General features: G+C 41.2%; 1 protein-coding gene across 1 annotated transcript; it reads right to left on the reverse strand.

Annotated features, from left to right (window-relative positions):
- Positions 1-425: 425 nt before the first annotated feature.
- TMEM229A (transmembrane protein 229A) lies at positions 426-8,240 on the reverse strand (the record flags this gene model as incomplete). Its single annotated transcript, XM_082400119.1, has 1 exon — positions 426-8,240. The coding sequence occupies one exon, from the start codon at positions 8,238-8,240 to the stop codon at positions 7,125-7,127; it is 1,116 nt and encodes a 371-aa protein (XP_082256245.1). The 3' UTR covers positions 426-7,124.
- Positions 8,241-12,073: the final 3,833 nt, after the last annotated feature.

Consider the following 12,073-nt stretch of genomic DNA (forward strand, 5'->3'; position numbering starts at 1 on the left):
ACCAAAACAAATTTTTTGAGCACCTGCTCTGTGCTAAGTTCATTGCTAAGTGTTGAGAAGACACAGAGAATGACATATGCCTGCTCCCAAAAGATGAAATTAGAAAATAGTAGGAACAAAAGAAGTGAAGAGTGAATTCAACGGCAACTTTTCTGTTCTTCACTCTATTTGCCTTCATTTCCCTCTAATTCACTTTCAGGCCCGGTAATGAGTATGTGACGAGCAGATCCTGGCCAATTACTTATATCAGAATGTGCAGGTCCATGAAGAGGACCACCGGCTTAACAGGAGTCTATAGGAGACAGACTTATGGGATGTAGAAAATTCAACTGAAACAATGATGTGACTGAGCTGCTAAAAAAGCTCATAATGGTTACTTTTGTTCTACATTTGTAGAAATAAAGCATCTAGATCAAAGTAGGTAATAGTTTTACCACTGTATATTTTATTATATATTGCTGAATGATCTTGGATATTTAGCCTGGAGTAAGTCAATTAAGACACATTTGGAAACTTTCTTCAAACCTTTGGTCTTCTGTTTATCTATGGATGAAAAACTTGAGACAATGAGTGAAATTACAGATGGGGTCTTTTCTAGCTATCAAGGTATATAACAAAGAAATGAGTTGGCCTGGGGGATCTGAATAAGTACAAAGATTTCTATCAGAAGTGATCAAGAAAAGGATGGATGGACACCTGTCAAAGATCATCTAGAAGAACTTATTCTTTTGGCTGGGAGTTGAATCATGACATTCGTTACCTCCTCAAGCTCTAAAGTTCCATGATTTTAGATTTCAATAAGTTGTAGACTGTTTACCCGTGCATTGGGTAGACACATCAATGATACATTATTAAAACTTTTATAGCATGTTCAATAACATCATTTCACAAAAAATAAACTCAGAAATCTCGTTAAATAAATATCGATACAATAAAGTGTACATTTTGGTACCCAAACAAACTTAACCTGTGCAGTATTTCATGAACATAAAGTTTTCTTTGTAATTCAAATCTTACATGGTATAAAGACCTAGAATAATATTTATAAATGTGAATTATTTTAGCCAAAGAAAAAATAACGCAAGGTCTCTCTAAGGCTATTGAACACTCTCCCTTTCAATGTATCTTTTACTTCTGCCTTTATTATTCTTTTGTTTCTGTTTTATTTGCTGAAAATATCATTACAAGTAAGTACAATGATAAATTTTGTTAAACTCTTGCTTTTAAGTACTTGGCATCTGAATCCTTGTTCTGATGTACTCCGGGGAGCTCTTCTATTTATTTTTTCTTCCTGTCCCTTCATTGTTTCTAATAAAAGGTTAAGACTAAAATAGTTCCCCTTCAGAAATGTACAAGGGCGTATATTCAATTTAGTTTTTGTTCCTAGAAGTTAGTGCATAATCAAAATGATATGATATAAACTTTCTGCATGTTCCTCTCCATATTATTTTCAAATATTTAAAGTTTCAAAACTGAGATCCTTTGAGACTACTTTTAGTTTCATCATGCATGGATTATAAATAATATGTTAATAAAATACCTTGTATGTAATATAAATATTTGTTGGAAACCCATCAAAAGTTGGTCTAGTTCTCTCCTTAATATCGTAAGTATAATTTTTTTTTGGATGGGAGGGTTGATCCATGGCATCTTTCACCGTTTCTGGTTAGCTAATTGCTTCTGTCATACCTGTGTCTTCTCACTTCCTTTCCTGATGAAGCTGTTTAGGTCTGCCAAGGAAGCTACCATGAAACTCCCCCAGCTAATATTCCACAGGTGGACCTGAGCAGCCACCAAAGGCTTTTCCTGGGTTGAACCAGGTTGAGATTCCAACGACCCAAGCAGGGTTCCTACTATTTAATCTTTTACTCCTATGCCTGCAGCCAATGTTGGCTTATTTGTTTGTTTGTTGTTCTGAAGTAATTTAAATTATACTCAAAGCTCTCAAAGTCCTATTGCTTAGACTCAGTGAATTGGAGCATCTTTGAAAAGATATGATAAGTAGACCATAAGCATCATGGTGAAAGAATGAAATACTGATTTTTTTCTTTTAAATAAAGAGAAAAGAGTGTCTTAAAAGGTGTTTCATTTCAATACGCAAGCAGGCTGACCAGTATATATTAGCTCCTGGAAACTTTGAGAAACCTTCTTCCTTCACGAATAGACAGTGGGGTTTATCATCTCAGCTTTAACACCTTTCCCCTCATTTAGTCTTTGCATGAAAAACACAATTAATACTGTCTTGAATAGTCCAAGCTGAGTTGAGAAACCATCTGTCAGAGATGTAAGAAATTCCAGCCTTGGATGGAAGGCTGGATGTTATTAATCTTCATGGTTTCTTTCAACCCTTAATTCTTCTTAATTATGGTAAAGATATATTTTCTTCTAAATGGGAAAGTTGATCCATGTGACTTGGATTCTAACACAATTTTTAAGAGGTTAAGATGAACATCAAACTTTTCTGTATATCAAAGAACAGCCTCTCTGTCTCTCTCACTCTCCCCCCCTCTCTCCCTCTCTCTCTCTCTCTCTCTCTCTCTCTAGGAGTTGTCTAGTCATTTGTTTGACCGTTTCTGAAAAGAGAATTTAAAAATTAAAGAAAAAAGTCTCCATATTTACGTTCTCTTTATATTAAGAAAAAAATCTCTAAGGAAAAATTTCTCTATACACATCACAGGTTAATTTATAATTTGGGTTGCTAGCGACTGGAAGTCATTGCCTGTGTGATAGCTTCATGTATCCGTGTTAAAAATTAGAAAGAGATCAGTTCTAATGAATAGAGGTCCACACAGACAAGTGCTGTTTTTGTTGGTTCCTCTCGTACCAAGTCTAAGAATAAAAAGGAAAAAAAAAAACCAAAAACTGGCAACAGAAGAGAACCATCTTTTACTGCCATCTTTCCCTTCAGCATAAACTGAGGCACGTGATTGATAGAGGGAAGGGAAGTGTGCTTCTTCTTACTCTCCCTCAGTAAAGAATCTTAGTTCCATTAAGCATTGTTGGAAAGTATATTGGAGATAGTATATTTAAAATTAATTTAAAAGGTAAAGGGTTTTTAATGCCTTTTAATATAAGCAAACATTGATTTTATTAAAATGCCTTCAGATATTACAATACAATGACTTATTTATCACTCCAAGTCTGTATCATGAGTATAACTTCCTTTCCAAGTATACTGATTTTGTGTATTTTGGAAGTGGAGAGAGAACCAAAGCAGTCTACCAGAATTCTTCCTCACCATCCTTCTTAAATAGAATCAGGTCTATCATGCCAACAGAGACTATTTCAAAACAGTAGAAATTATTATTTTTTTTTAAAGGGATAGGATTAACCAATTAGATGTTTCTTAAACAACAAAGAATGTCATATTTTTCTAAGCTGTGTTTGACATAAAATGTCAAATATTTATGATAAAATATTAAAGTTAAGTACAGTGAAATGTGTGAAATACTGAAAGGATTATCAACCTTGTTGGAGTCCTTGTATAGCATAGGAACGTCTATATTCATTGATAACATGAAAAACTTAACATTTCTCTTTAGATTGAAAGCCCAAATAGAATTGATTTAAAATTTAAAGCACTTCTAGTAAGAAATTTCAGCACTGTATAAGTTAAACATGGAGTGAAAACCATATTTATTACTTTTTTTCTCATGTTTTTCTGTTAAGAACTTTCTTAGACTCTGAGGTGTTTAATTGAACTCAACAAATATCTGCAAAATTTTAATTTTAATTTTTGGGCTGTTTAGCTCTTACAGTGAAGCCCATTCTGAGTGCTATATTAAATGTATAGCAGTAATTATATGTATTTTCCTAGCCTGTGATATGAGGTATCTTGCATTTCAATATATTATTCTTATACTCAAGATCATCTGACTTCAAATGAGGAACTCTATTTCAGAGCACCACTTGAATATAAAGACTATCACCCACCTGGGGATTAGAACTAGGCTGATTGTTAGTTATGCAACCTGGTATTACTGCCCTTGTTATTTTCCATGGAATAAAAAGGCAACGTGAAAGAGAGTCTTTGCTACTAGTATCTAGCTTTTATACGGCTGCCCTTGCATTTGTCATAGTGCAAGAGAAGAGAAATACAGATTGTAAGGTGAAATCCGTAGAAGATTCAAAGTCACTGTGGCCAGTAGATAGAGGCATGACAGCCATGCTGTTAAGAAGAGACACTGGAGTCCAGTGTACTTGGATTCTATCTGTTGATAAATAGCTGTATGACTTGGATAGTTACTTAACCTCTTTGGGCTTCAGTTTCATTGTCCTCATGTAAAAGGAAAGTTGTTAGAGGTTTAAGTAAATATGTGTATGTGTTTGTGTACATATATATGTGTATATATATACACTTAAGGTATATATATATCATATATGATATGTATGTATCCTTAATATATATCATATATGAACCTTAAGATATACATTACTTAAAATTAAATACATATATACTTGAGATATATATATAATATATATTCATTTAGGATATATGTGGCTATGTACATATATTCACTTACAGTTATACATATATGATAACAGAACAGTTCTTGGCACGTGGTAAGCACTACTTAAATATTAACTATTATTTTATTGCCTTATCATTTCTATATCTGAACTACTAATGAGTAACAAAGTTGATTGACCTGATCATTCTTTCCTTTCCCTGCTTTTTCTTTAAAGGTTCAAAGTTGCAGCAAAATGTTACTTTTAAGAAGTTGAGTAAACAACAGAATGAGAAGCCCTAAAGCAAGGTGCTGAGTTAATAGACAGGATAATCACTTCCTGAACACAGATGAACGAGCTCTTTGTAGAACTAGCAGGGGGACTGTTAATTGGCTTTTGTTTTAGAGAGGATGGATTGAGGGAGAGGCCTGATGAGAGCCCTTACAACATCCGCCTCTCTCCTTGCCTTGCCTATTACTGAAACAGTAGCCTTGCAAGTATAATCTCATATAAATCAAAACACTAGACTGTGAGCTCTATCAGGACAGAGATTTTGTCTATGTTGGGTCACTGCTGTCTCCACAGGGTCCAGGCAAGCGCCAGACAAATAGCAGGTTCACAATAACTATTTCTTGAATGAATAGAAAGAATGAAAAATCTTGACCTTTCCTTTAAATAGGATTAACATTAAAAGCAAAACAAACAAAATAGCAAGCTTTCCTACTTCCTGATGGATTTCTGACCCCGAGAATGCTGGTAAGCAGATTAAGCAGGGTTGAGGAGCAGCATGTGAATGACAGCAGTGTGAATACGTACATTTAGCAAGTATTCCAGAAGCCACGGATTTGGTTAAGGCTTCACAGGAATGTGTGGTGTGGAGAGGTGCCACACTGAACTCGGATTCATGCACATGTGACACATTTGAATTACAAATATTTTGTCCAGCATCTAACTTTAGTGTCTATACTTATACTTTTTCTCTCCCCAGGTTTTCACAAACCTTTTTCACAAAGTGATACTTTTACTCTCTGCAAACATTTAGCTTACTTTAGCTTTCTACTCAGTCTTTGACTGGCTAACACCATCAGTGCGACAGGATCTATTTCACAGGTGGGATTTATCATATAGCATTACTTATAATTTAGTTCACGACCTCGGATTGTAGATTAAAATAATATAACATTCTTAGAGCTATGCCTGACTTCAATCTAAATACATGTTCATTTTTACTGTCATAGCAAACATTTTTTTGAAAACAGAAAGAAGTCCCTTTTTATAGCATAGGCAAGCTAATAATTTGAATAGGAATATATGTTCATTTATGTACACCATAAGTTTTCCTAATTTTCTTTGTAATGAAAACTGAGAAGGTATTAGTCATCCTTGGATGAGCCATACTCAGTTCTACTTGTCTTTTCTAAATATAATGAAAACACAGCAAACAAATTTAAAGTACATTATTAATTGATTAGATATGATTTCTTAAAATGGTTTACATCATCTCTTTTAACTTCCATCTCTTCCAAGCTTCCAGACATTCATAACGAGTCACCAAAAAGCTATCATTGATTTATAATGCACATTACTACATCGGGCTTGGCCCAAGAAATCTGTATGGGCCCCAAAGAAAACAGAAAAATGTTTACAACTGAGCCATGGCAGAAATAGGCTGAAAACACATATCTGTATTCTCCAAAAACAATTAGGGCTAATGTAATTAAGGTGAATATTCCGGTTCATTTTATTCCATGGAACTGTTTCTGCTCTTGAAGCCCCATGTAGGAAAGAGTCTTTATGGTTAGAACACTACTGAGGGTGGTGTAATTTTGCTTGGCCCTTGCACATGTAAAGTAAACATTTTACATTATTGCACAGGGACAAAAATTTACAGCCAAAGATGACACAGGATCTGATTAAAGTTAACACACTTGGCGTTTAAGGCTAACCCACATAGGAAAGCAATCATTCCCAGGATGGAGATCAAATATCTTAACACAGTGTTACCTGTCTGAGTTGCTAGAAAAGATTTCTTATCTAAAAATTGATTCATAGGATGTGATTTCAAAGTTGTCAGTTTCTTTTCATTTGTGTGCTAGACAGAGGCACTTTAAGAGCTATTAACTGTAGTCTCAGGAGTACAAGACTGGGTTTCAGCAGTCATTGGTAAATATGGCAAGGAATTAAAATGACCTTGGATTAAAAAGAAAGTAAACAAACCATTAAATCAGAAAATTTCACCAAATCTTGTAAAAATCACTGGTCTCTGAGTTGAAGAACTTCCTCACTTAAAAAAAAAGAAAAAAGAAAAAAGAAAAATCAGTGGCTATCCTCCCACCCAAATAAGTGAATTCTACAGCTTTTCGATGTTAAGGTATGATGGTTTTGCTGTTTGGGCTAGTGAGGGTTTTAAAATATTCAGGAGTTAAGTACTTTGAGTTATGTTTCCAGCAATATTTCAAAGTATTGTAGTATTATGCATAAGTTCCAAATAGAAAAACTAAAATATCGAATAAAACAGGTTGAAAAAGTTCAATAAAATGTATAAAAATTAAAAGGCTAAAAACCAAAACCAAAACCAAAAAAACCTCACCGCGTTTTAAGTGTGTAAAAATAAATCACATTCATTCATGGAAATCCAGTGACTGTGGGTTTTTTTTTTTTTTTTTTTTTTGGTCTTAGTTAGTTGGTACGTACTGCACCTGCCACAACACGTTGGAAAGTAGGTCCTGGTACACACTAAGGAATATCCAACCAGGTAAATACATCAGGGTGATAAGGCCCATGAAATTGAGCGGATAGTGAGAATAGTCCCAGGAACAAGCGCCCCAAGTGCGGAGTCCCAGACCCCAGGACAACTCCCACGCGTAGATGAAGATCACGTAGAAGGGCACTCGCTTCCAGGTACCCCAGCCCCGACTGTAGTGGAGGTGGAAGTAGAGCTTTTCCACCACGAAACTGCAGCTGCCGTACATAAAGAAGGACCAGAGAGACGTGTGGCCGCTGCTTTTCCCGTCCCCCTGCCCCAGCAGGTTAAAGAAGAATGTGAAGAAGATTTCATCCAAAAAGCCGTGCATTCCGAAGAAAAGAAAGCGGAGCAGGTCCGGCAGCCCCTGGCTGGGGGCTACCGCGGCGCCCCTGGGGCCGCGAGGTCTCCGCCGCCGGCCGCCGGCTGCCGCAGGGACCCGGGCGCCTGCAGGGGCGGGGGGCGCGCCCCGCAGCAGCTGTTGCTGCTGCTGTTGCCGCCGCCGCTGGTACCGCAAGCGCAGGAAGCGCTTCAGGAACACTTGGCAGTGGTAGAGCGCCAGCACGTACTGCAGCGCCAGGTCCAGCGCCCCCGGCGTCGCTGCGCCCCCCGGCCCGCCGCCCTGGCTGAGCAACGCGCCCGCCAGGGTCTGCAGCCCCACGTGGGCCGAGGGGTAGAGGAGGAAATTGAAGACGAAGGCGCTGGGGCAGCGCCGCTGCTGCAGGTAGACCTTCTCCAGGGCAAAGTGGGTGAGCGAGTGCAGAAGGCAGTGGTAGGGCGAGGAGAAGCCCAGCATCCGGAGGTCGGGGCTGCGAACGAAGCGACGCGCCGCAGACAGGAGCACGTCCAGGGTGATCCCGTGCATCCCGTAGAAGTAGAGGCGCATCCAGGCGGGCAGCGCGGCGCCCTCGGCCGGCGCTTCAGCAGTGGACAGCGGCTCGGGGCGGCTGACGGCTGCCTCGCCTCCCCGCCCGCCGGGGGCCCCAGAAAGCCTCGCCGCGCCGCCCCTCCGCGTGGGACCCTCGTCGTCCGCGTCCCTGCGAGCCATCGGCTCAGAGGCTGCCCGGGCGCCCGAGCCCGCGCCACCGCTGCCGCCGCCGCTGCCGGGTGCGCGGAGCTGCGGGGCCGAGGGCCCGAGCCCCGCGCCGCCTCCCGGACGCTGCCGGCCCCCGGGGGGCGCGCGGGTAGCTCCGTCCCGGCCGCGGCCGGGCGGCGGCCGGAGCTGCTGCGATTGGGGGACGCGCGGGCCGCCCGGCTCGCGGAGTCCCCCCGCCGCGGCCCCGCCGCGCCCTCGCCTCCAGTCCCGGGCGAGGTGCCGCCGGCCAGCGCCCGCGCTCACTCTGCGCGGCCTATCGGGCGCCGAGGCCCGGCGAGGTGCAGTGGCGCCGGGGCCGAGGGGAGAAATGCAGAGGCTGGTGCAAACCCCATCTCCTCCGCGGCGCAGCCCCGCCGCCTCTGCTGCAGGTTCTAGAAGCGTAACGTGAGCAGCGACGCCCCTTCCCCCGGCCCTCCCCATGCCCCTCTCAGCCCCTGTCGACCTCTCCCGCCTTCGCAGCTCCTCCTCCCCGCCCCAGCCCTCCGCGCCGAGTCCCGCAGGGGTCCACTGGGGAAGGCCCGGCCCTGCCTCCCCGACCCGGTCCCACGCTCCGCACCCGCTCCGCGCCCGGGCCGGAGGCGTTTGCTGGGGCGGAGGCTCCGAGTGGAGAAACACCCAACAGGTGTGACTGCGAGCTAGTGGGCATCCCTTTTATCGAGGAACCAGGGCGAGGGCCTGGCTGGCGGAGACGAATGGCCGAGTGCCACCGACCAGAGTCTGGGCCCGAGACCGAACTATGGTGCTGTATACTTAATGCCCTTATTCAAAGCCAGCTGTGTCCCAGTCACAGAGAATAAACCGGAGACTGCAGGCCAGCCCGCCCCTGGGTTTCCCTGCTTGGGAAGTGTTGCCGCGGGGCCTGGTCCTCTTTGTCAATCTCTCTGCCTGGCCAGTCGGCTTGCCGCGGCTTGTTTGCTCCGGGCCGGGGACCGAGATTCAGAGTCCCCCAGAAGTTATGAAATGATTGGAGGCCAGCTGGGTCGGGCATTGCTTTATCTTAAATCAAGAATAGTACCTTTGCTCACACTGGCACACCCCAGTGGCCACTTTTTCTCCTTGCAGAAGAACTAGGTCATCCCAAAAATGGAGAGTGAAAAAGAGAGCGGGGACTTTTTTTTTTTTTTTTTTTTTTTTTAGGTGGAGAGGGTGAGGGACTCCAGAAGTTTGGTGTGTTGGGCTCCACTGTTTTTCTCCAATTTTGAATCAGGCTTAGAATTGGAGACAACCCTAGAGGTAAGTTATACTGACACCGCCCACCCGCCAAAAAAAAAAAAAAACAAAACCCCAAAAACCCATAGATCATGTCTAGGCGCAAACTAGATAATAGATCTAGTTTGTAAGTTAAGATGTTTCCTGGGTGGAAAGCTTTCTGGGGATTTTTTTTTCCTTCGGGAAAATAAATATTCTGAGGCAGTTACTCCATTTTTAAAGCAACTTTCTCTCCACTCTCTCCCCTTCATTTCAACCCCTTATATTACAATCAATCTGTGGTTACTAAATTGTCGGTGAGTTAGGGAAGAAGGAGAAATAAGAGTGTGGTGAGGAGAAAGATTGTTAAGGTGATATCAACACTTGAATAAGGCCAAGTTCTTATTTATTTATTTATTTTTAAAAGCTTTGTTAGAATGTGGTTCATTTGCAGATTTCCTTCAGCAACTGTCAAAAGTCAGTGTGTGGACGTTGTCATGCTACGGACAAAAGCATCAGGCATCAGGCTCATCAAACCTGCTGTAAAACAGACAGGGTTAGTTGCTCAAGGGCATGAGCAAGTGCGATGAAGAGAAATAATAATGCAGACATTTTCATGAGCACCTACTATATACAAGATGCTATGTGCACTGGGGAAAGAAAGGGTTATAAGATGCACAATTTAAGAAGTGTATAGTCTAGTGGCTATGACAACAATCTACCATACCTGTGCAAAGCTTACTTATGATCCTTATTAATAACTAATTATGACTGGCTAGTAGTACACACCCGATAAAACGTTCCTTTGAGTTATTATTTTACTAAATAAATAATTTAGGGCCCAATTTATCAGATAATAAACAAATGCTTTCTGTTTCTATAATTGCTATTCAGACCAGGAAACACTTCATCATAATAGCGTAAATATAGTGATTCAAACATGCATACAGTAACTTGCTAGATTAAACCTGAATTATTTTCAGATAATAAATTAAAGTTCAAGGACCCAAGCCTTCTACGTCTTCTAACTTTTTTTAAAGATGCAAAGAAAACCTTGAAACGTCTAATTTTGTAATCCAGTCTAGTTCATCCCAGGGAGTATAGGAAAATCTTTTGAACAAAGCGAAAAATTAGAGCTTCTTTTTCTATATTTTAAATCTCAGCATTTAAAAAATTTCTATTATATCAGTATGATATCAGTAAATAGGACATATATAAACTTTATGTTAGTATAATATTAGTATATAAATTATATCAGCATAATAGGATGTATATAAAATTTATACATGTGTAATACATACACGTATACGAAATATGCTTACTTTTTAAAAAAATTTTTTTTAATTTTTGGCTGTGTTGGGTCTTCGTTTCTGTGGGAGGGCTTTCTCTAGTTGCGGCGAGTGGGGGCCACTCTTCATCGCAGTGCGCGGGCCTCTCACTGTTGCGGCCTCTCTTGTTGCGGAGCACAAGCTCCAGACGCGCAGGCTCAGTAGTTGTGGCTCACGGGCCCAGTTGCTCTGCGGCATGTGGGATCTTCCCAGACCAGGGCTCGAACCTGTGTCCCCTGCATTGGCAGGCAGATTCTCAACCGCTGCACCACCAGGGAAGCCCAACATGCTTACTTTTTAAAAAATTAATTAATTTAAAATTTTTGGCTGCGTTGGGTCATTGTTGCTGCATATGGGCTTTCTCTAGTTGCTGGGAGCGGGGGTTGCTCTTTGTTGAGGTGTGCGGGCTTCTCATTGCAGTGGCTTCTCTTGTTGCGGAACATGGGCTCTAGATGTGTGGGCTTCAGTAGTTGTGGCACATGGGCTCAGTAGTTGTGGCTTGCGGGCTCTAGAACGTAGGCTCAGTAGTTGTGTCGCACGGGCTTAGTTGCTCTGCAGCGTGTGACATCTTCCCAGACCAGGGCTCGAACCTGTGTCCCCTGCGTTGGCAGGCGGATTCTTAACTACTGTGCCACCAGGGAAGCCCCATGCTTACTTTTTAAATGAGGGGATATATAATAAAAAGTTTGGATCTTACCACCGTGGTCATTGTAGTGCTCTACCAAGTGACTTAGACTACTAAAAATCTTCTCATTCTTCAAGGACACTTTTAAAATCTGTTTTTCATTTATCTTAGGAGAAGTGATGAAAAATATAAATCAATAGTTTTAAAACTGGAGTAGAAAGTGCATCTATTACTTGTTATTCTTTCCATGTTTCTTTTATATTTCACTGTGGCCTCTACTTAGTCACACTACTTTCAGAATGAGAAACACTAACTTAAAAGAAAAAGAAAAAGGTAAAAAGAAAAGTTTTTTAAAAGGCATGAGACATAGTGCAAGAAAAATATTCATTGTATAAATTACCTTTAATTTCACTCATTGCCTCATTTTTAAAAATTAATAACTTCTACCGTTCTGAAAAGTTAGCCCAACAAAGATGGCAGTCTTTGTTTCTGCCTTGTCTTCACATTGTTCCTTTTGTTTGAAATGCTTCATTGCTATGTTTCCAAAAAAAATTCTTCTTGCTTTTAAAACTGCAGATTGGCTTTAATGATCCACGATGATTTTATAATGAAAAATCCTTGCGTCAGGGTCTCTATGATCATAA

Source organism: Balaenoptera borealis (assembly GCF_965194805.1).
Source record: "Balaenoptera borealis genome assembly, chromosome: 7".
Lineage (NCBI taxonomy): Eukaryota > Metazoa > Chordata > Mammalia > Artiodactyla > Balaenopteridae > Balaenoptera > Balaenoptera borealis.